The sequence below is a fragment of the Pinus tabuliformis genome, chromosome 4_2 (genome assembly GCF_031772625.1).
Source record: "Pinus tabuliformis cultivar Carrire ecotype Pingquan chromosome 4_2, CPIR1, whole genome shotgun sequence".
NCBI lineage: Eukaryota > Viridiplantae > Streptophyta > Pinopsida > Pinales > Pinaceae > Pinus > Pinus tabuliformis.
Window position 1 is genome coordinate 544244703 of NC_142304.1, and position 25803 is coordinate 544270505.

Sequence of the window (25803 nt, forward strand, 5' to 3'; positions counted from 1 at the left end):
GCGATTTTGTACTTTAGAAACCCTAAACCCTAGCAGAGCTTCAACTTGAAACCTATTTTGAGGGTTTATCTTGTGCCTTTCTTGATCTAATCATTATGTAAGCCCTTTCTCTAGTTCCTACATGTCTAGGTACTCCTTTGTCATTTGCACATCAATAAGCCCTAGCTTCTAGTTTAGGTACATGATACATTGCTCCCTTAACAAGCACTGAGCCTTCTCCAACATAGGGTATCTTTACCTTAGCCTATTTGCATCATTTTGAGACTTGTACTTGGATTATCCTTATAGGCTAATATAGGGAAGCCTCACTTGTGGTGAAATTCCACTAAAGAGAAGGAGGAGAATTGTTGAGGTGACAGTGGCAATATCTCCTCATTGTTGCTACAGGGTTTGGCCCTAGCCTTGTTAATTCTATCACAAGGCCTGCTAGATTTTGCGGCAACAATTTTGACATTATTGCCTGGGAGGAGTTGAGTCAACCTCCTCACAATCCGAAGTCAAAGCTTCAAAAAATTCTTGGTGAGAATAACTTATAAAATGACAACATAGATTCTCACTTGGTGACTCCAAAATCTGAAGCATCTATTTCCCATAGTAGCTTGTCTATCGAAGCCATCACTCTAAGGAAAAAAAAGAACTACTTGCAAGACGTCTGCTAACACTTCCACTTCCCCTATAATTCCCAAGTCTCTTGTGGTTAAGAACCTCTTCAATAGTTCATCCACCCCTGACACCATGGCTTAGTACAACATTCAAACAATTGGATGTGAGTGGCTTCCATAATGATCCTCATAAATTGCATGTTAAGTATGAATAGTGGTTACCAAAATTCAATGGCACTTATGCCATAACAACCAAAAAACATATGCATGAATTTTATTGGGTTGTGAGTGGAATATTGATTGCAGAGGAAGACATTGTGATGCTGTTGTTTGCCTTGTCCTTAGAAGGAAGTGTTAGGGATTTGTAATTAGATATACTTGCAAGAAGTATTAAAAATTGGGTCCATCAAGCATTTGACAAAAGATGGGCTATGGTCAAGGAAGGAATACAACTTCTGCATAAGTTTTAAGGAGCCAAGAAAACCGGGAATGAAACTATTAAAGAATTTACCCAAAAGGTTTGATAAATTACTCAAGGAAGTCCCTCTTCCATATATAAGCCAACCCTCCTTGAAAGATGCATAGAGGCCTTCCCTTGGACACTTGTCTTATGCTTTAAAAGATGAGGGACCTCAAACCTTAGATGAAGCCAAGGTCCCAACCATGAAAATTGAACATAATCTAAGCTTGTCGAAGATTAATCTGCTTACATATCCAAGGGCTAAAGTTGAAGTCAAAGCTAAGGATAATGCCTTGATTGACCTTGCCTTGTGGGCCTTTACCCATAAATTTGATAAAGTTACCACTGAGCTAATGCGGGGGTAGATGGCCATGATGAATAAGCTCTCAATCTTGGAAAGGGGATCTTGGCAAAATTTTCCTCCTAAACCACAATTTAATAAAGAGAGGCCTCCTAAGAAAAACCCTTAAAATGGGAATAATGTCTCACAACAAAGTGTGCCTAATACACTTGCCCCAACTAATGTGGTTGGTCAAGAGGGAGTTTCTTGGTGTCAAACACGTAATGAATTCCATAGTCAAGAGGAGTGCCCTTATAATCAAGTGGAAGATGTTGATTTTTGGGTAGCTGCGGTTGGTATTTCCAACTACTCCAAGTCGACCCAAAATGGAAATCAAAAGGAAGAAATTTAAAATTTAAATTTTGAATTTAATTTGCATCCAAAAAGTCAAATTGGCCCAACATAAGGACACACTACAAATAGGGCATTAGCCCTCCTTATTTATTCACTCACAAGAAAAACATTACATCTCTCTCACATGTGCGAAGAGGACCGAGGAAGAGACCGAGTTTCCTGAGGAAGATGGCCTTTTGTGGTAGTCGAATTTGTTCTGCATTTGACCAACACTTGACGTCACATGTGCGGGATGCAATTTTGGACAGTTTGACCGAACTTTGGACAAGTTGACCGAATCTTTTGAGTAGCTGCAAGAGGTTGAATTTCGACCTTGTAGACTGGGGTTGACCAAATACTTCGCAGCAATAGGAAGGTGAATTTTGGTTTGTTTGACCAAGTTTGACCTGTAGGGATTCTATGGTCAGCTTGACCAAGTTTGACTTGAAAAATATCAGATTGTACTTTGCTGAATTGAACAATTTCTCCTAATAAAAGATTGCTGGATTTTTCCTAAAGTTTTGGTTTTTCTAGGGTAAATTTGTGTCTCTTTTGTGCTTGGCTGTCTCTTTATGATCCTAATGTCATTATTGCATTACTGTTGAGATTTTCTATGTATAATTTCTTAATGATGTATGTGACATAAGTTAACTTGTTTAAGAAATCATTGGAAAGTAATTATCAGATTAGAAGATCAATTTCTCTTATTAAAAATCAACATGGTATCAGAGCCTAGGTGAAAGAGCATCCATCAAGTCCAGATCAAAGAAGATGAATCATAGAAGAAGGGTTGGATATAGTCTTGACTGTAGACTAAAAGGGTTGAACAAAATTCAAGAACGCTGACCAAGGGCATGCCTAGTTGAGTTATAGTTGTAGTTTGTTCCATTCAAGAAGGGAGGGCCGAAGCCCTAAAAGGAAGAAAGGAGCCTCAAATCTATCACAGGAGGAGGTTGAGGGACCTTAGGAGGGGGTTGAAAGGCCTCATGAAATGAATAGGAGGGCCAAAAGGGCCTCATATGATAATTAGGGTGTTCTGAAGTCTCTTAGACAATGGAGAGGCCAACGAGCTAAGATTCGAAGGACATATTAAAGGTTGGTTTTATGGCATCTCCATGGGCAGAACTCAGGAGCCAGAGGGAGTTGAGGAGAATGCCTCCTACTTTTACATAAAGCAATAAATTTGAGTAGAAGGATCAAAAGCACGTGGAAGTGCTCAGACCTTTGATAAGAATGAACATTGATTAGAATGATACTCTTGCCTTGGGATTCTAGAAATTGACCTAAATCAAGTTGTTTCAATGATTGAAAGGGTTTTGGTGATCACTTTACTCAAGGTTAAACAAGTTTCATGCTATAGATTTGCTTATGGCATGTCAAAAAGCACTAAAATGAATCATTTTGTCATACAATGGAGATGACGTTGGAGGACTTGGAAGGATTGATTAAAGGTTGGTGTGAAAATTTCACCACTGAAATTCTATTGCAGCAACTGGAATTAATTCTTCTAACTGTAAATTAATTATGCAGTTTATTGCTACGACAACAAGGAATTAATCGCATTGCAATCTTCACAAATAAAAATACCGTGGAAGATAAACTGGAAACTGAGAAAATACTTGCACACACACAAATATAACACCGTTATTTTTGGACAAACGTCCTTGGAAAAACCCAATGTGGGAAAACTGGTGCAACAGCTGAGGGTTTTTATTATTAAGCAACAGTGAAAAGTTTTGAGTACAATTTATGGATGCCCAACTAGAAATCCAATCAACAAAATAATCATGCCAAAATATCTTTGAGGCAAATACCTCAACACCACGTTTGATCCAGCTCCGACAATTGGAAAAACTAGCTAGTCATACAACCTCTGTGTGATCCTTTGCGCAGTGCTTGCACAGACTCTAACTCACTAAGCCCCCAGAACTGATGTAAAGATGATGTCCTGGCTGACTCTGCCTCTGGAAGGAATTTGCTTGGCCTCCTGGAGAATTTCCAGACCAACGACAATTGAATCTCTCCTCCCTTCAACAAAATCGATCTCCCTCTTAATCTATATGTGCTTGCTCTAAGCAACTTCTCTGGGAAATACGACCCTTCTGCCGATGACTCTCCAGAACGAGAAGACTTCCTCCAGACTCACTGTCTCTACCCCTCTCTGTCTCTGCTTCCCTTCTCTGGCTCGAACTCTTCCGACAAACTGTTGTTGCTCTCTGGAAAGTCGAGCTACCCAAGGAAATCGATTTCTAGTGTGTTCCTCCATCTACTCATCGACTACTTATAACCTCCGGTTGGGACTCCAATGACCAAGATTAAAGCTTAATTAATGACTGAGATTATTTCCTAGTCGATCTGTGTGAATTTCTAGAGAAATCTCACCTTCCTCAGTTAATTGTTGTTAATTAATCATTTTCCCTAAGTTAGACTTAGGAAAAATTAATTACTAATTAATTAACTTAATTAAGGCATTTCTAGGTGGATTTTCTGAAACCTTTTCTGGGTTTTGGAGTCTTAGTGATTCTTAGCCTCTATGACAACTGCTGAGACTAGAACATCATCTGATGCTACAAAAACTAACACTTCATCTCAACGAGGAAGGTGTTCTAGTGCTAAACTACTCCAACACCCTATCTCTGTATCATCCTCCATACGCTGCTAATGTCTGGCCACTGTGACTACCTTCCACTGCTCACCAACCGCTACACAACTCTGATGCTGCGTCTGTGTCGCTGCTGACACTGCTATACTACTGCCAACTCTACATTTGCACTACAACTCCCTCTCAACTGTTGTTGCTGCTACTGCAACTACTGTGATTGAGAAGCATCCGAAATATTGAATCAACTGTCTCTGTGCTGCATCTCTCTCTCTTGAGCATCTGAGTGCTGCTAGCCTCTACACTGTCCATTGGGGAATCTGTGTTGTTGCTGACTCTGCCACTGAGCCTCCTGCTCTGCTGTCAACACTGCACTGCGCTCCTCAGCACTTGACTGTAGCTAGTTTGCCATTGTCACTCTGGAATTTGACTGCATCAATTGACATTGATCCGTCCACGAGGAGGCCACCTCAATGGACCTTGCCCAAATCTACATAACTCTGGGACTATAACTCCTTATTGCCCCACCTCACTCCTGTAAGTATAGCTTCAAACATGGCAAAATATTTCTCTAACCTGGGGGACAACTTGTCTATCTCTGCGGATGTTGCTATCTGGTCTTTGTTCTCCTGCTTGTCCTTCTTCCTCTGAGGAGATTGAGTACTTAAGAAATATGGGCCCTGGCAGATAATGAGAATGCCCCGGTGCCTTTGATCCTGAACCAATCACCCCTTGATCCCCGACCCCTTGCGAATCGGTGCCTTTGATGAACACCCCGATGCCCTTGATCCTGGACCCATACCGAATCGGACTCCCTTGCTAACGAATGCCCACGCCTTGATAAGGGATAAGGTATAAGGAATAAGGAATGCCTCAAACCTCTCACTCTTTCAGTGTCTTTTCGATAGCTTTTCCTTATTCCTAGCACCTCTTGCAGTTCGTTGTCCGTCCTCCGTAGGAGAACGTCTAAGGAGGAGCTTTGATGGAGGAGCAACGTGTGCCTGCTGATAGAACGCAATGCCCTGTCATTGGCAGGGGAAGAGAAGTAAGCTTCTTAGGGTTGAACATCCAAACCTTTTTATTTACTATATTGCCTGAGCGTAGCCCTTTGCTAGATATGAAAAGGCCTTCTTTCTTCGGTCGAGGTGGTGCGTGCAAAATATGTGTGTGTCCTCAGTCTTCTTACCCACCCTAGCGAAGAGTGCTGTAGTGGCCAAAATCGCCATATTTGAAGCACCTGACTTTAGATAGGTCCTTATTTTTCTTCTTCTCCCCCTATCTTTAACTGGGACTCGACCCTTTGATGCAAGGGCCACATTCTTTTCCTCCTCCTCACCTTTTGAACCCTTACTGTTGCGTCCGCTGATGGAGGTCTTTACAAGAGCTAGCCCCATCTCCTCCTACTGTAGGTATGACCACATCTTGTCCCACCTAGGTAGAGTATCTTGTCCTAAAATGCCTTGGACGAAGATCTCCCAATCCTTTGAGACACTGTTCAGTGCCAAACGTACAAGCTATGTGTCTTGAGGTGCCTCCTAGCCCCATCTCCTCCTACTGTAGGTATGACCACATCTTGTCCCACCTAGGAGAGTATCTTGTCCTAAAATGCCTTGGACGAAGATCTCCCAATCCTTTGAGACACTGTTCAGTGCCAAACGTACAAGCTATGTGTCTCGATGTGCCTCCCCAACTAGAGCAAGTTGATCCCAGATTTTTTGAATTCTGGTGAGAAAGGGATCAATGCCTTCACCCTTATACATCTCTGAAGGATTCTGATATATGTGAAACTATATGGTCCTGGACTCCATCCAGGTTCATCCGCTTTGCCTTGGCCATCTCTTTCCTGTATTCTTTCAGTTGATCTGCATCAGTCGATATTGCCACAACATTTTCTGCAAAGGTCTTCAGGCCATGTTCATCTAACAGGAAGGACATCCTAGCCTTCCAGATGACATAATTGGAGGCTACCTCCAACCTATTTTGATCTCTAAGCCCAATTGTGGCCATCTCTGAAACTAGAATGGAGGTTTCCCTCTTCCTCCTGCTTGACTATTGATTCTGCTATTCACACTCCCTTCTGGAGTTAAAAAATTTGCTTGCAGCTACTGTTGACTGCAATTGGAAATATTGGATTTTTGAGCTAGAAACCCTATGAGAGAAATTCCTTTTGTGTGTGCCCTTTCTTCTGCACTTGATGCTGATTTTGCTTGAGCAATTGCTGCAAAACCCTTCTGTGCCCAGACAGGGAATCTTCTTAGCGAAAATACTGACCACATCCTGTCCCACCTAGGAGAATATCTCGTCCTAAAATGCCTTGGACGAAGATCTCCCAATCCTTTGAGACACTGTTCAGTGCCAAACGTACATACTGTGTCCTAAAGCGCCTCCCCAACTGTTGCAAGCTGATACCATATTTTCTAAATTCTGTTGAGAAAGGGATCGATGCCTTCACCCTTATACATTTTGATAAAGCTGAGCGAGAGCATCCCACATCCCCTTGGCAGTATCCTTGCCAGATATACGTGAAACTATATGGTCCCGGACTCCATCCAAGTTCATCCGCTTCGCCTTGGCCATCTCTTTCCTGTATTCTTTCAGTTGATCTGCATCAGTCGGTACTGCCACAACACTCTCTGCGAAGGTCTTTAGGCCATGCTCATCTAGCAGGAAGGGCATCCTCGCCTTTCAGATGACATAATTGGAGGCTTCCTCCAACCTATTTTAATCTCTAAGCCCGTTGCGGCCATCTCTGAAACTAGAATAGAAATTTCCCTTTTCCCTCCTGCTTGGCTACTGATTCTGCTATTCTCACTTCCTTCTGGAGTGAGAAAATATGCTTGCAGCTACTGCCGACTGCAATTGGAAATATTGGATTTCTGAACTAGAAACCCTCTGAGAGAAGTTCCTTTTGTGTTTCCCTTTCTCTTCCACTCGATGCTGATTCTGCTCGAGCAACTGCTGCAAGACCCTTCCGCGCCCAAACAAGGAATCTGCGCAGTGAAAATACTGATTTGCTTCACCAGAATTGCTTCTCGACTCCACCACTTCCTGCTAGAACTGCTATTGGGCTCTGTGAATTTTTCCTGCTACCTACACTGGAAAAATCAAACTCTCTACCCAATAGTTCGAACTGCCTGGCCATCCTCAATGCAAATTTGGAAGTCGAATTGCCAGACTCCCTCTGAATTTGGATGATTTCTTCCTTCCACTTTTAAGCTTCCTCCCTGATTTTCTCTGATACCATGTGAAAATTTCACCACTAAAATTCTATTGCAACGACTGGAATTAATTCTTCTAACTGTAAATTAATTATGCAGTTTATTGCTACGGCAACAACGAATTAATCACACTGCAATCTTCACAAATAAAAATACTACGAAAGATAAACTGGAAATTGAGAAAACACTGGCAAACACACAGAAAAATATAACACCGTTATTTTTGGACAAACATTCCTGGAAAAACCCAATGTGGGAAAACCAGTGCAACACCTGAGGGTTTTTATTATTAAGCAACAAAGAGAAGTTCCGAGTACAATCTATGGATGCCCAACTGGCAATCCAATCAACGAAATAATCTGGCGAGAATATTTGTGAGGCAAATACCTCAACACCATGCCTGAACAAATTATTTGTGACCCTCTGTGTGACCCTCTGCATAGTGCTTGCGCAGGCTCTAACTTGCTAATCCTTGGAACTGCTGGAAAGATGACGTCTTAGCTGACTCTACCTCTGGAAGGAATTCACTTGGCCTTCTGGAGAATTTCCAGACCAATTGCAACTGAATCTCTCTTCCCTTCAGCAAAATCGATCTCCCTCTGTAGCTATCTGCGTTGGCTTTAAGAAACTTCTTTGGGAAATATGACCCTTCTACTGCTAACTCGCTGGAATTGAAAGACTTCCTTCGGACTCATTGTCTCTGCCCCTCTCTGTCTCTGCGTCCCCTCTCTAGCTTGAACTCTTCCGACAAACTGCTGTTGTTCTCTAGAAAGTCAAACTGCCCAAGGAAATCGATCTCAAGTGTGTTCCTCCATCTACCCATCGACTTCTTCTTATAACTTGTAGTTGGGACTCCAACGACCAAGATTAAAGCTTAATCAATGGCTAAGATTATTTCCTAGTCGATCTGTGTGAGTTTTTAGAGAAATCTCACCTTCCTCAATTAATTGTTGCTAATTAATCATTTTCCCTACATTAGAATTAGGAAAAATTTATTTACCAATTAATTCAAGCATTTCTAGGTGGATTTTTCTGAAACCTTTTCTAGGGTTTGGAGTCCTAGTGATTCTTAGCCTTTGTGACAACTATCGAGACTAGAACACCATTCGATGCTACAAAAACTAACAGTTGGTTTCATGGCATCTCCATGGGTAGAACTCAGGGGCCAGAGAGAGTTGAGGAGAAAGCCTCCCACTTTTACATAGAGCAATAAATTTGAGTAGAAGGAACAAAAGCATGTGGAAGCGCTCAAACCTTTGATAAGAAAGAACATTAATCACAATGATACTCTTGCCTTGGGATTCTAGGAATTGACATAGATCAAGTTGTTTCAATGATTGAAAGGGTTATGGTGATCAATTTACTCAAGGCTAAACAAGTGTCATGCTATAGATCTGCTTATGGCATGTTGAAAAGCACTAAAATCAATCATGTTGTCATACAATGAAGATGAAGTTAGAAGATCTTTATTGCATGTTGTCTATGGATATTGTGGTTTTTTGAGTGTTTTATTTTTAATTTTTATAACCTGTTAACCTTCCTTGAAACATGATTTTACAGGCGATGTAAATCCTAAGAAGCATCTTATATTTTTTGTCATACTTGATCATACTTTTGGAACGCTTCTGATGTAGAACACTTAACAGGTTATGGTATAACAAAAGAGATGGAAATTAAAGAGCAAGATAGTGAATCAGATGAAGAGAAGAATGAAGAGATTTGCATGTTTTTAAGGGCATTGAGCAATGCTCAGACCTTATTGAAATACTAGATTTGAACAAGCCCTTCCACTTTACTTGAAAAATTCTTCATGGCATTGTTAGGGGTCTGTGATCTTTTCTCAGATTCATAGGTGGTAAATATTCTTCAAAGATTTAAGATGGTAAATTTGCATATGACAAGTTTGTTGGAATTGCAAAGGGTTTTGATGAAATTTGAGAGGCTTAGGGTTTTCCCTAGAAGTCTAGAAGGATATGACTTGTATTGAAGTCTTGGTCCTAAGGGTTTGTGAAACCCTAGAATGAGACCTAGAATGTCAAATACTAGTGGAGTTTATACTTGGTTCATCTTCCTGTTAGCATGAAGATGTCTTAGCTTGCAGTTGAGCCTTTGGTGTTATTGTATAACTCGAGGATGAAGAAACCCTAGCCCATACGATTCATGCAAGGAAGGAAAGCAAAAGTAACATGTAGCTGATGATGACGACGAGGATGAGCATTTCTAGATTGATGAGATTGTAGATGGATTCAACGATTTATGCAAGAAGGAAAGCATCAAGAGAGTATTTCATATCTTTCTTCCTTGATTATTATTTCTTTATTTCTAGTTAGCTTCTTGTCTTTCTATCTTTTTCTTAATAATAGTTTCTTCCATGGCCTCCTAATGAGGTTTGCATGTACATCATAAAGGTTTCCAAGGCTCTGGCAACAGATGGAAGCATTGGGAAAAACGAAGCAAAGTTTATGACAAAAGGAATATCCCAGGATCGAGCATGAACTCAATTAGAGTGATTTGTGTTCACGAGGGAGAAATTGTACTAGAACCGTGCCAAATGACTGAAAGAGCTTCTAGTTTGGAGGGAGCAGACAATTAGGTAGTTTGGAAGGATGCCATGATGGAGGAATATCAATCCATTGTGTTTATGCTGAGACCTGAAGGAAGGGAAGTCAGTGGTGACTTCCAAGTAGATCTACAAGATCAAGCATGTGGTAGATGGCAAGATCAAGAAGTACAAAGCAAGATTCGTGGCGAGAGGGTATTCCCAAAAGGAGGGAGAGGATTATAAAGAGACATTTGCTCCAGTTGCTAGGTACACTTCTACTAGAACTATTATTTCTATTGCTTGAGGTTACAACAAATGGACGTAAAGAGCGTTTTCCTCAATGGAGTAATTGAGGAAAAACTGTATATAAAACAACCTCAGGGCTTTGAGAGGGAATCTCATGTCTGCAAACTGAAGAAAGCTTTATAGGCATGCTATTCTCGGATTGATGATTATCTGATGAGTCTTGGTTGATCTTGATATTATATAACTTGTTTTTGACCGGAGAAGAAGGACTCATGTGATAGAGGGAGCCACAGTCAGTGGTAGGGGGATTTGATTCCATGATAGAGGGAGAAATCAAGCCTTGCTTCAGTGTCATAGGGTGCTGACTTCTTAGTTCAAGATGAAGGATCTAGGTTTGATGCATTACTTCCTTGGGCAAGGGAAATGTACTCTTGAGATCCTTCAGAGATTTGGGATGATGGATTGCAAGTCCATGGCCACTCCCATGGTGATCAATCTGATCAAGCTAAAGCAAGCTAAGTGGCTCTAACTCTGCTTCAGATTTGGTAGATCCCACTATATACAGACAATCAGGGAAAGTGGAAGGACCAACCATCCAAGTGGATGTCATGAGATTGAGATTGTTAGACTAGATGCTCAAATATGGGAGGTCTCTACGAGCAGTATGCCTTCTCTAAGTCAACCATGCCAGACACCATATATGCGTAAGTGACTAGGAAGCAATAGTGGCAGGGGGAGCAGCCAAGATTGCCACAACAGGATCTGTTTGTGTCAGAGGGAGGACCTAGTTAGAGTAACTAGAAAGCAACTTGGGTGATGGATCTAGTGAAGGAAGCTGATCTATTTATGGTTGAGCTGAGGCATGCAACACATGTGTTGAGGTGGCAACATGGTACAATTGGATATGGATTAAAATATGTCTCAAATGAAGTACAATTGTTGGGATATACAGATTCATATTGAGCAGAGAGTGCAGAAGACAAGAAGAGCACATCAGGATGTTGCTTAAGTTTGGGTTTTGCTTACGATATTCTAGATGAACAGGAAGTAGACATCTGTCACACTCAAAACTGCATAGGTTGAATGTATTGTAGCTAGTTTGGTGAGTTGTGAAGCAGTGTGGCTTCAGAAGCTGCTCACTGGATTGTTTGACTAGGCGCTGGAGATGACTGTGATGACAGGTTGAAGCACATTGAGATCAATGACTGAGACATGGTACAAAAGGGAGCAGTGAGGATCTAGTATAGACGAGAAGGTTGTTGATAGTCTATATGAAGTTTGTTTACTTCAGGGTCAAACTTGGAGTGGTTGAGAATGCTTCCCTCAGTTAGAGGGAGTGTTGATGTTGTAGCATCAAAGGGAAAATATTCTGCCTAGGTCAAGGGTATTGACCAAGAACCATGTAATGTGGCTAGGGAGATTGGCTAGAGAGCATCAAAGCCCAGAGTGCTCCTCGGGTCAGAGGGTTTTGACCGTATTACCAAGGGTTATTTGGTTAGTGGATAGAGTGAGTGCCCCATAACACTGGGCAAGTGTTTTACCATTCAAGTATCATGTGACAACATGAAGGAATGGTAAATTGGCCCAAGGTTTCACCATTTGTCGGGGATACTGACCTGGTTCCAAGTGACGACTTGGATAGTTGGTGACCCAAGACTAGTCTTGTGTTTACTCTGTTCAAGGGGTACTTGACCATATCGCCAAAGGCTATTTGGCTAGTGGGTGACTAGATCCATTTGCAAAGGATATTTGGCTAGTGGGTAACTAGATCCTTTGCATGATGCTAATGCATGATGCTTTCCACATGGTCTTGTGTTTACTCCGTTCAAGGGGTACCTGACCATATCATTAAAGGGTATTTGGCTAGTGGGTAACTAGATCTTTTGAATGAGCCTGCTATGTTAATCTATCCATCCACTTCATGTTCTATTCTAGAATATGAAGTGGAAAGCACCATGCAAAGAGGACATTTGAGGAAGTCAAGGTGAATAACTCCCTAGCTAAGAGGGAGTGTTGATTTTTGGGTAGTTGCGGTTGGTATTCCTAGCTACTCCAAGTCGGCCTTAAAAGGAAATCAAAAGGGAGAACTTTAAAATTTAAATTTTGATTTAATTTTCCTCCAAAAGTCAAGTCGGTCCAACATAAGGACATACCACTTGGGGGCACCCTAAATCACTATAAATAGGGCATCAACCCTCCTCATTTGTTCACTCACTCATAACAAAAACATTACATCTCTCTCTCACATTTGCGAAGAGGACTGAGAAAGAGGCCGAGTTTCGTGAGGAAGATGATTTTCTGCGGCAACCGAATTTGTCTTGCATTTGACCAAAAACTTGACCTCACATGTGGGAGCTGCAATTCTGGACAATTTGATCGAATTTTGGGTAGGTTGACCGAATCTTCTGAGTCGCTGCAGGAGGCCGAATTTTGGCCCAGTTGACCGAATTCTAGGCAGCAGTAGGAAGGAAAATTTTGGCATGTTTTACCAGGTTTGACCTATGTGGATTCTGTGGTTAGTTTGACTTGAAAAGTATCAGATTGTACTTTAATGAATTGAACAATTTCTCCTAAGAAAAGATTGTTGGGTTTTTCTCGAGGTTGGGTTTTCCTAGGGTAAATTTGTATCTCTTTTGTGCTTGGCTGTCTCTTTATGATCCTACTGTCATTATTGCATTATTGTTGAGATTTTTTATGTATAATTGCTTACTGATGGATGTGACATAAGTTAACTTGATTAAGAAATCATTGGAAAGTAATGATCATATTAGAAGATCAATTTCTCTTATGAAAAATCAACAGAAGAAACCCCAAAGCATCTAATACTTAGCTTGGTGATTCGTTCTCAACAACAACACGAGGAAACCAATGAAGAACCTAGTAGTGATTTTGATGAGCCAATCATGGTTGTTGAAGAAGGAGGTAATGGGAAAAACTCTAGAAAGAATGCTAAACACCCTCAAGAAAGTAGTAGTAATAGTAATATCCCTCAAAAGAGTGCTAGGTCACCTCCACTAGTACCTCTTAGGAACATCTCTAAAACCAATACATCTAATTCAAACAATGTGTCTTTGGATGTGGATGTAGGAAGTGCTTTGACAAAGATGAATGTGCAACTTCCTCTATTATAGTTGGTTGAACTTGAACCCCAGAGAGAGCAACTTAAGAAGGTGCTTAACCTTGAAAAAGATTCTGAGGATCTTCCCGTGATACTTCAAAATATGTACAACGATCGAAGAAATGGCGGCCATGCACCGTTCCTGTTATCTTTAGTGCTAAACAATCTAATTTTGCATCACTGTATGCTTGACTCCGGGGCCTCAACAAATGTGTTGCTTTTAAGAGTTATGAACTAGTTGGAAATGCAAATCACTAGGATAATGGATAATGTAGTCATTGATGTTCTAGATGCTTGGGGTATGCTTTTGTCTAGAAAGTGGTGTGCATCTATAGGTTGGAAATTATAGAAGGTCTTATCATATGCTGCCATGCCCACCATGGGGGATCATTCATTTTGTATGGAGAGCCCCAAATGCTTGAGCATGTTGAAGATGTGGAACCTTTCCCTTTCCCAAAGCATCCTGATAAAGCCAAGCCCGGTACACACCCCAAAGATCAGTGTGTGAAACAAAAATACTTTGAGCCAAAGGTCCTTGAAAGATCCAAATAAGGTTGAGTCATCATCAGGAAATGTCTGTCAAATTAAAACAATGCCTGCAAACAAAAATAAGAAACACACCCCAGAACATTAAAAAGAAACAATGGGTGGTGAGTTGTTGTCCTCCCCTGTGGGAGGCAAAACACCTTACATTTTTTGATGGAACCTGATGCATTTACATTTAGATAGTTGCATTGCATTAGTGTGTTTGCATTATTCATGCTGATGTGTTTATATACTAGATTAGATTGCATTTAGCCAACTTTTCTTTCTAGTATTTGTTTTATATATCCTATAATCGCAAGTGTGACGATCAACACCTTGTTCACATGCTATCAACAAGTTGATTTGAGTGTATGGGTAATAGGTTTGCGAGCTTGGGTATTTCCGGTGTTCTCATGCACTCCCAATCTGAGCATATGGATCATGCGCTTTATGATGAACACATATCCCAGGTTGGAGCCAAATGTTACCCACAAAAAAGTGGGTAACCGCACAAGAGGAAAATTTTCTCCTTGTTTGGGCAACCAACCATCCGACAACCCTACATTTGCTTAGTATATGAAGACATTCCATATTCCTCCTCTCTTTGCACCGGTCAGACACCTCTCACCATTCGACACTCCTCTTGCAGGAAGATGGGTCGCCATTCAGAAGGTATTTGAACCCTTTTAAAGTCATGTGCTTTCACTTAATGTTTTGGGCATTCTAACACGGATTAAGGGGTGCTTTGGGCAACCAACCATCTAACAACCCTACATTTGCTTAGTATATGAAGACATTCCATATTCCTCCTCTTTTTGCACCCGTCAGACACCTCTCACCATTCGACACTCCTCTTGCAGGAAGGTGGGTCGCCATTCAGAAGGTACTTGAACCCTTTTAAAGTCATGTGCTTTTACTTAATGTTTTGGGCATTCTAACACAGATTAAGGGGTGCTTTGACTGATTGACTGATCTTGATTGTAAACCTATTCTCTCACTTAACAAGGAGGTTGGTTTTTGATCCTAATCTAGTGGGACCTCCTCTGAGGCCTTAGGTTATAGGAGGGGCACTACTTGGCATGTCCATGATTTCTCCATACTGATCATTTTCCACCATTCCCCAAATTTCAGCTCCATTCATTGGGCTTGTGGTCATTGGTTCATTGGGATTGGCACCCTCATATCCTCATCCTTGAGTTTGGACTAAAAACTCTGCCTTTGAGGTTAATGCAACTAAAGAATGATTAAAGCATAAAATGGTCACAATGAACAAAAAAGAAAGTTAAAATGCAAAAGATGGCCAAGACATTAATTAGCATTCTAACACAGATTAAGGGGTGCTTTGGCTGATTGATTGATCTTGATTGTAAACCTATTTTCTCACTTTAACAAGGAGGTTGGTTCTTGATCCTAATCTAGTGGGACCTCCTCTGAGGCCTTAGGTTATAGGAGGGGCACACTACTTGGCATGTCCATGATTTTTTCATACTGACCATTTTCCACCATTCCCCAAATTTAAGCTCCATTCATTGGGCTTGTGGTCATTAGTTCATTGGGATTGGCACCCTCATATTCTCATCCTTGAGTTTGGTTTAAAAACTCTGCCTTCGAGGTTGATGCAACTAAAGAACGATTAAAGCATAAAATGGTCACAATGAACAAAAGAGAAAGTTAAAATGCAAAAGATGGCCAAGACATTAATTAGCGTGTGGGGAAAAAGGCTAGCATGAGCTCTACCCCCCTCATTAGCTATCACCCAGTTCCTGAGCACTTGATGCTCTAAAGGAACCCTTCCATGTCCCAACCCTGATGATTGAGAAACTAACTCATCATTAAGGGGTAAAGTAAATGTTAAATCATTAAAAGTAAACTTGAACACCTGAGCTATGCTCGCAATGGAAACATTATAAAAAAGTAAAGGGTGCATCAGAGGGGTGGAAAAAGCAGGCCGAGGAAAGGTGTAACTCACCTCTATCAGTTGATCCCATGACCATGACACATTTCCTTGAAGTCCTTCCCCTCCATTGACTGATCTTGATTGTAAACTTATTCTCTCATTTTAACAAGGAGGTTGGTTCTTGATCCTAATCCAGTGGGACCTCCTTTGAGGCCTTAGGTTATAGGAGGGGCACACTACTTGGCATGTCCATGATTTTTCCATACTGACCATTTTCCATCATTCCCCAAATTTAAGCTCCATTCATTGGGCATGTGGTCATTGGCTCATTGGGATTGGCACCCTCATATCCTCATCCTTGAGTTTGGGCTAAAAACTCTGCCTTCGAGGTTGATGCAACTAAAGAACGATTAAAGCATAAAATGGTCACAATGAACAAAAAAGAAATTTAAAATGCAAAAGATGGCCAAGACATTAATTAGTGCGTGGGGAAAAAGGCTAGCATGAGCTCTACCCCCCTCATTAGCTATCACCCAGTTCCTGAGCACTTGATGCTCTAAAGGAACCCTTGATGCAACTAAAGAACGATTAAAACATAAAATGGTCACAATGAACAAAAAAGAAATTTAAAATGCAAAAGATGGCCAAGACATTAATTAGTGCGTGGGGAAAAAGGCTAGCATGAGCTCTACCCCCCTCATTAGCTATCACCCAGTTCCTGAGCACTTGATGCTCTAAAGGAACCCTTGCATGTCCCAACCCTGATGATTGAGAAACTAACTCATCATTAAGGGGTAAAATAAATGCTAAATCATTAAAAGTAAACTTGAACACTTGAGCTATGATTCCAATGAAAACATTATAAAAAAGTAAAGGGCGCATTAGATGGGTGGAAAAAACAGGCCGAGGAAAGGTGTAACTCACCTCTATCAGTTGATCCCATGACCATGACACATTGCCTTGAAGTCCTTCCCCTCCATTGCCAATATTATCACAAGCACCTATAGATTGAAGTGTTGACCTAGAAAATGTCACCTCCCCTTGGGGGTTGGAAACACCTAATAGGGTTGAGCATCTAGCCATCCTTAACACAGGTAGGGAACACTTTTACATGACATGGTCTAGTTAGATATTTGAAGGTGATCACAGTTTGAAGTGTTATTATGCCCTTACAATTAAGTATGGTCCACCATGATGCATCTATGGTCATTGTCCCTAATGATTGGTGGCTTTCACTTGATCTTGAGATGGTTTTGCCCCAGGTAGTTCTTCACACAGTCGTGGAGGCCTTTGAGGACACATTATATACTTGTCCATGTTGTTTTACATTGTCTAGAGAGTAGTGATGGCCTTGTAGATGTAGTGTTGCCCCTATAGAACATAGCGTTGGGCACCTTGATGATTCTAGTTGATGGTTGACACCTTAGAGCAGGTGTAGATGCTAAAACACTGAGCTTCTCTTGCTTGGTGTTGGATTTTCTTGATGTTGTACGTTGGCATTGACATTGTTTGACGGGCATTGCTTAATCCGGAGTCCAGATGTTCATGGTCATCCCCAGGATGACAAGGTAGGACTCACACTTGGAGCCGAAACATTGGAGAGAGATGATGCCACATCACCTAAATAGCCCTTGAGAAGGTGACATAAGGCACCTAGACCACCATGGTTTTGACACGTGGAGGCATTTTGAGGCACTTCTGGATGTCTCCACCCAAGACTTGGAGTTGATTATGATGTTGGCACATCTCACTAACCCATTCCATGCAATTTTATAGCATTAATGACCCAAAAAGGGCATGGCATGCTTTTGGAGGATATTGACCCACATGTGGGCTTTTATGGCATTGTTTTATTATTTTGAGCTCTGGGGTTGGCTTGTAAGTTGTAACCCCTTGTCTTGTCAAACATTCAAAATCAAACTTGTTTAGGGGCTTGTAGGCTAATATATCTGTGTAAAGGGATAGACCTCATATAAATAGAGGATCCCTTCACTCTTATCATTCATCATCACACTTGAGATTTCAACCCTCTCTTCTAGGGCACAAATTAGCCTTGTCTTTTTCGTTACTTGTGGAGATGTGGTTTCTATGGAGAATTTGCTATTTTAGATTAAATTTTGTATTGGAGATGTCTTTTTGGGATTGAAAGGTCTTTTCGTGGAAAAAATTGTAAGTTTATTGCTGATTTTCATTATTTTGCATGCAAATGAATTAATGCTATGGTTTTTGTATGATCCTTGACTAAAAGAATATTAGTGGTTGGAAATCTTGCATGCTAAATATTTTCTTCCTTGAAATCCGTAGAAGAACTAGTGTGCATTTTCTATTTAATTTCCTCCCTCATAAAAAAGATAGTTAGGGCCTATGTCACAGGGTTCGCCGAATTTGAACCTTGAGGTTTGAAATTCGGCGAACCCAAAAAAAAATTCAAATTTGTTCAGGTTTGGTGAACCTGATAGTCGAACCTCAACGAATTCGAACTCGAAGGCGAACCTAAAGACGACCCTAAAGATGAATTTTATTATTTTTAATTTTTTTTTTTGGGGTTCGAGGTTAGAGTTTGGGCGGTTTTTGTCAGTTGTTTTAAGGTTTATGAGAAAAGGCATGGGAAACACATGGTTTTCTCTTGTTTGGCTTCCCGCCAGTTAGTTTCCTGTGGTGGCCACTGGTTTGGCTTTATTTACTATGGCTGTCGATAGATTTTCACAAGCCAACTTCAATCCAAGTGTACTCGCTCTACTGTGCTCAGCGCTGTCGCTGTGCGTTGTATTCTCTGCAATTTCCTGAATTCAATTTCTAGATGTTGCTTGTCCCCACCGCCCAGAGCATGAAGTGAATAGTGGTCGTGATTTGTGGCTCATGGTTGCTCATTGCTACTCATATAGCTTTATTGATTGATTTTACTTTTTATTATTTTGTCATATATATATATATATATATATATATATATATATATATTGAAAAATACGTATATTCGAACTTAATGTTGAACCTCATATGAACCTCATCGGAAAATTCAAATTTGAATCGAACTCAATTGTTGCCGAACTAGAATTCGAACCCGAACTGTGTGACATAGGTTAGGGCTTTATAAAGTGGAAAACGGATTTTCTCCCCTACTCCAATCAATTGTCTTCTTCCTCCAAAAATTTGCCATAAGACTCCATCACCCAAGTAGGATTAGGCACTAGTAAAATTTGTGTTGATTAAAAATCTTCAAAAATAAAATATTCTTTCATTTCTTGCTTCCTAGGCTTTTCAAGGGGAAGCCGCTAGGGCTTTTTCCTAGGGTTGAATTGTTTCTAGGCCATTGTGAATGTATGTTACTGGATAATATCCCAAGGATTATCTCCCTATACCCTTCTTAAATGCAAAATCTAGCTTTTATGGTGGTAAATCTTCCCCTAAGAGGGCTGTTATCATCTTTCCTTAAATAATTTTGTGCCTTGGAAAACCTTAACTCTAGTTGAGCTTCAGCTTGAAGCCTATTTGAGGGTTTTCTGAGTTCTCTATTGCTTTGTTGATCCAATCTTCAAGTGAACCCTTTTTTGAACCTTTATAGGTCTAGGTATTCTTGTATCATTGTATATCAGGTAACCCTAGCTTATAGAGGTCCTTATCTAGTCTAGGTATATGGTACATTGCTCCCTTACCAAGAAAAAATGAGCCTTCTGCAACATAGGGTATCTTTACCTAGCCTATTTACATCACTTTGAGTCTTACACTTTATCCTTATAGGTGAATACAGGGAAGCCTCCCTTGTGAAATTCAGCTGAAGAGCAGCAGTGGTAATATCTCCTCATTGTTGCTACAGGGTCTGGCCCTCACCTCGTCAAAGCCATCACAAGGCCTGCTAGATTTTGTGGCAACATGTACTAATGTCATGAAATACTCTAGAATAGCGAATTCACTAATCACAGTAATGTTGAATTTGTCAGTCACATATACTGTAAGCGTTTCCTCTATTTAAAGTTTACAAATTTTAAGTTTTTAAATACGATTGAAGTTGGATTTTTCTATTTTTGAAATAGATTTACTCATTGTGTAATCTTTGAGCAGGTATTACTTCTTTAGTTGTAGTCTGCAGTTAGAAAGTAAAAAATTTCTCATCTTGCTTCATGGTTTGTAAAATCGAACTGCTGTGATCCTAAGAAGTCTCCATAATAAAGTTCATCCCATTTTCTCAAACTTATCCTTGCCATGTATGGAGTGGCAGCCTATAATTGCAGTATGGCCCATTGATATGTCTGCCTTGATGTATTCTAATTTCTATTTATGTACGGTAACAAAGCTCATCTTTATATCGCCATACTGCCGTAACAAAACTCAATAACATCACATGCTTGTTTTTGGTTGAAGACCATCTTGACAAAAGAAATGATTTCACTGCAACTCACTACAAGAAAATTTCTCCTCAAGTACAAAGAAAATTACTTACCTCTATTAAAATCTATATTTGGTTAAAATAAAGGCTTTCTAGTTTTTGGGCATTCTAGCTGAATAAAATTAATAACTTGAAACCATCAAATCGCAATTTTTTCTTAGTTAAGCCTTGTTTTCCGTTAATATAAACCACATGGGTGTGGAAAAGCGCTAAAACAACAATGCCGATTAGGATGCTGTCACAACAAATTATCTGTTCTATTCAAAAATCTGTGAAATCTGTGGATTTTGTGGCTTAGGATGAATTAGATACAACAGAAGTGTAAAACTTTATCAGGTTAGCAATTGTCACGATTAGTCAGTTAAGATTAGGATAGTGTGAAAATTTTCTCAGGAGTAATTCTAGGGACATAAGATTATCAAAAGGTACAGGCATGCTAGGATTTTTAAGGACTAATGGAAGGTTTCTCAAATTGAATTATTATTTCGATTCTGTTCATTTTCATAAGATCGTGATCCTAATGAACAGGTACAGGCATCCTAGGAGCGTTGTATCATTTCTTATTATGGCTATGATTTGTAGGACTTTAAATGCAGAGAACTAATGGAAGGTTTCTCAACTTGAATAATTATTTTGGTGCTATTCATTTACATAAAGTGTATTTAAAAAAATATTGTGGTATTGGATAAATTCTATTATCTAGGAATCAAACAATGTTATTATATTGGACTGTTGTCGTAACTGCATCAGCCAACTTGCAGATGATGTTTTGGAGCACTAGTTTTATTTATGTAGTTTTAGGTCTTCTCCACTATTAGGCAAACCTGACTTGAACCTGTTAGCTGATCATTTGATAAATTGCATGGAGCATTTCTTGCTAGTCCCCGTCCATATGATTATTTAGTATGAAAATACGATTTTAACGTTAGGCCATGAATATATCATTAGTCATCACGTCTGAAAGTGCAAATATCGGATTTAACATTAATCTGGGAACATCTGATATTTGCATTCGTATTTCTATATATTTGTTCCATCATGGCAATCCTTCGTCTTAACATTTCCAGTACTTTGATTGATACGGCATCACACTGATAATACCTGCGAATCTTCAATAACTATTATTTTATTATAAGAAGGGAACCCTTGATTTTGGAAAAATGTATTGCTTGTGCTTGTTTTTACTGGCATATTTTGAGTCTAACCTTATGATAATTTTGCACTGTCATGTCATTTATCACAGATGGCTGCGAGGAAAAGATGCAAGCGGCACATGGCCGAAACGGAGGAATTTATGACAAGCAACAGTGAAGGTTTTTTGATGGATTCTTTAACCATTTCAACAGCTTATCTCAAAATGAAGGCACTTTGCATGAATATTGGCAATGAAGTGCATACTGATATTAAAATCCACAATCAACACATTCTTCCAAGGTATGCAGCCAGATCAAATATGTGAACCTTCACATTCTAAATCCTATACTCCATCTGTATGTTGACTGAACAATGTTTAAAGGGCAATGTATGAAAATAGAATACACTTGCCGATAGCCATTTCTATTTAGCTGGAGTTAAAGAATGTGCTACTATTTTTCAAGATTCCTTTCAATTGTAAGAGCATTACAGCTCTAAGTTTCTTTCGTCTTTGAGGTTCTGTACCCCTCTTCTGCGTCTGATAAAAGCAAATTATCAATGTTCTAAAAGAGCTTCCTTTAACAGTTGTGCTTTCAATGTGCCTTCTTTTCCAGCTGCATAGATCTCCCAAATATAACTGCAGGTGTATACAGTGTGGAGCTGTGCAACAGACTACGACAATTTCTTGTTGCTTGCCCTCCCTCTAGCCCTTCCACTCCTGTAACAGAGCTTTTAATTGCAACTGCTGACTTTCAAAGGGATCTTACATCCTGGAATATCTGGTATGTCCAGCATAAAAAACAAGTTCTCATAGTTGATGGTTTTTCATTTATTCCGTCATAAAAAATATTATGTTTTACAAGCCTGAAAGGATGATCTAATATGGTTTTCATGTCTGCATAAATTTATAGTCCAATAAAAGGAGGTGTGGACTCGAAGGATTTGTTTCATCTGTACATTGTCCTTTGGATCCAAGAAAAACGCCTTCATCTGCTTGATTTGTGCAAGTTTGATAAGGTGAGTTGCAAGACAATCTAGTTATTATCTTATAAATCAGGGTATGCTAATTTTGGGATCTATTATATATGATTCATTGTTTGTATATATTTTTAATGTGATTAATTGATACCTTGGAGTCCCATTTTAGTAAAATAGTTGTTGGACTTGAGGTACCCTTAAAGGCATGATATTGAATAGTAGCACTTCGGCTGCACATCATTGCATTGTAGGTTCGATGGACGGAAACAACCACACAACACTCTACCTCGCAATTTGTTGAGGAAATGTATGAGCACATCAAAGAAACTCTGAATGAGTACGAAGTCATTGTTAATCGCTGGCCTGAATACTCGGTTGATTTGGAAAATGTATGTGGTGGAATATTTCTTACATTTTATCATGGAGCTGAATATAACAAATTACATTTTATCTGTAATTCAACTTTTCTAAGTACAATATGTAGATGTTAAACTTATAAAATACATTGGTTGAATTGAAGGCAATCACAATAATAGAGAGGGCAGTGGTGAGAGCATTGGAGAAACAGTATTCTGAGATCTTGATTCCTTTGAAAGATGGTATGATACCAAAGAAATTTGGCCTTCAGTACATGCAAAAGTTAACCAGAGGCAATGCTGTATGTCTTTACAGTGTTCCCAGTCAGGTAAGGCCTTTTTGCTAGCACTGCAATTTTTAATTTTGAGAGTTCTCTTCGGCTCTACAGACTTGTACATATTTTGAATTTTTCCTAGATATATATGACGATAATAGATGTTCTTTGATGTGCAGTTGGGATTATTTTTGAACACTATCAAGAGGATCCTTGATGTGTTGCATCCTAAAGTTGAGACACAACTCAGGTCCTGGGCATCTTGCCTGCTTATACCTGCGACTGGAGATAGGAAGATGGTATTTGGAGAGCAAATGAATGGGATTACTGTTATGTTGAGAACTAAGTACAAGTCTTTCTTGCAAGCTATTGTGGAGAAACTTTTAGACAATGTACGTGTATGCTGTGTCTAAGTTGATCTGGAATTATGATTGTCAATTAACTATTATGCTTGAAGTGTGAATGTTACCTGAACCTGGAGTGTAAGTGTTAGTTCAAGAAAAATATATCTGTCGTGATTCTTTTATGCTTGAAGGCTTTCTGCATTGACCTTGGTTTAACTATGCTTCATTACATAACTTTTGCTGTGCAAAAGCTCATTAGATTGATCTTGCCTGAAATGAATGCGCATGATAGAAGCACTTTCGGATTTAATTGAAGGATTCCATGCTGATCATTTTTGGGGGCTCATTGCTAAATGAACATTTTTGCTTATGTTGATGAATTATCGTTAATCAATACGGCTGTGTTAAAATGGCCCATGCTGATCTCGTGCTTGATTTTTCTAGACACATGTACAACGTACAACAAAACTCAAAAGAATTCTTCAAGACACAAAGGAAGCAGGAGGTGAAAATGAAATTCGAGAAAGAATGCAGCCCTTAAATGCTCAGCTCATGGACACTATTTCTCGTCTGCATGATATCTTTACCAGCCGGATTTTTGTTGCCATTTGTCGTGGCTTTTGGGATAGAATGGGGCAGGTCTCTCTCTCTCTCTCTCATAATTTCTACCAACAATCCACACCTTTTGGTTGAAATATAATTTATCTCACATAATTCTGATGCATATAAGTGGTTATGGTTGCAGGAAGTCCTAAATTTCTTAGAAAACAGGAAAGAAAACAGATCTTGGTACAAGGGTTCTTGTTTTGCCTTGGGGGTAAGAGCCTCCTCCCCGTGTCTAATTGCTTTTATTTTCCCATTCCTTCGAATGTATGCATCTGCTTCACATATAAAATGTTTTTCCATTTTTTTGAATGTCTGCATATTCGTCACATATAAAATGAAATTGTCCAATCTTCTCTCTCTATACTATAGTGGAACTGACCATGTAATGATATCTATGGTTACTTCTGTACTTTGTTCAGATTCTGGATGATACTTTTGCATCTCAGATGCAGACGTTGCAAGGACATACTCTGCAAGAAAAGGATCTGGAACCACCACGTTGTATAATGGAAGCACGCTCTATGCTAAGTAGAGATACTCCTGATGGTGCAGATTCATCAAGTTATTATTACCTCTAGGTACATAGTAAATCAAGCCAGATGTTGGATAGTAAGTGCATTGTCTTTCCATCTGCATCCCTTCATTTGCCTTCAGGAAATAAAAGGGGATAATATTCAGTCAATGTGTGCGCAAAGAGATAGCATGCAGTCATTTGTCTTTCTATCTACATCCATTCATTTTTCTTCAGAAAATAAAAGGTGATAGCATGCAGCCAATGTGTGCGCAAAGAGATAGCGTGCAGTCATTTGTCTTTCTATCTACATCCATTCATTTTTCTTCAGGAAATAAAAGGTGATAGCATGCAGTCAATGTGTATGCAAAGAGATAGCATGCAGTCATTTGTCCAGGCTGCTTGTATGTATTTTCAAACAGATGTGTAGTTTATAAGTATTGAAAAAGTCCAAGAGAAGAGCAGAGGATCTCAGAAACTTGTGTTTCTGATGTTTCAACTTTCTCGGCAATGATGTACATATCAAAGTCTAGAGCTCAGCATTATTTTTTTGTGGTCAGTCAGTTCCAGGTGCTAGTTCGAGTCAAGTCACAGGGAACCTGTCTTTGTTTGTAGATTAGTTTCTGCATTCTAGTCTATGCTGCCGCCGACACCCTTGAATTCAGGGGCAGGCAGCACTATTTTACTCAATAAATTCTTTGCCCACGCCCATGGCTCTTGAATTCAGTGCCAGCAGTAATCTCTGTTAACGTGTTCCGTTTTCCTAATTTCCTCCCCTTCTTGTGGAATGAGGAGAGAGGGTGGGAATTAATTGCTTTTTAAGACCAATTTTTTTTTAAGACAACAGAGGATTCTAGACCAGAATTCTGGTATTTGGAAAGATATGTAGTATGCGGAATTTTCATCAATTGTCTTTGATTTCTAAGGGGACAACTAGTATGCCCTTCGCTAAGAGACCATGATCCATACAAAAGATTCTGGAAACCCTCTATTCAGCTAAAACACCCTCCTCTATCCTGCTAAGTTCTGTCAGAACTGACAGGTTTTGTTATTTATAGGCATATGTATTTACAAGTTGGCACAAAGTGGATTAGCAGAGGCATTTTCCAAGAATATAATGTGAATTAACGGCCATAAAACTTCTTAATTAGCCTAGATGCTCAAAGAATATTCACAGAAGCAAGAACAATCCAAGTCCAAATGTATTTATCTGCATAATTACGACAATCTAAGTCCAAATGTATTTATCTGCATGATGCAGTGTTTCTTAAAATATTTTGATAATTAATAATTATACATTAATAAAATATAAAAATAAAAATAATAAATTATTAA

At 39.6% G+C, this 25803-nt stretch overlaps 1 protein-coding gene across 1 annotated transcript in view; it reads left to right on the forward strand.

Moving 5' to 3' along the window:
• LOC149170437 (uncharacterized) overlaps nucleotides 1-25462 on the forward strand; it is a 66524-nt gene extending 41062 nt beyond the window's left edge. The window contains exons 15-23 of the mRNA XM_089429019.1: nucleotides 21508-21698; nucleotides 22013-22180; nucleotides 22310-22415; nucleotides 22628-22765; nucleotides 22897-23061; nucleotides 23187-23399; nucleotides 23796-23990; nucleotides 24097-24168; nucleotides 24377-25462. Of these exons, the coding sequence (XP_089285145.1) occupies nucleotides 21508-21698; nucleotides 22013-22180; nucleotides 22310-22415; nucleotides 22628-22765; nucleotides 22897-23061; nucleotides 23187-23399; nucleotides 23796-23990; nucleotides 24097-24168; nucleotides 24377-24535 (1407 nt within the window). The 3' untranslated portion in view covers nucleotides 24536-25462. The remainder of the gene's footprint in view (nucleotides 1-21507; nucleotides 21699-22012; nucleotides 22181-22309; nucleotides 22416-22627; nucleotides 22766-22896; nucleotides 23062-23186; nucleotides 23400-23795; nucleotides 23991-24096; nucleotides 24169-24376) is intronic.
• Nucleotides 25463-25803: the final 341 nt, after the last annotated feature.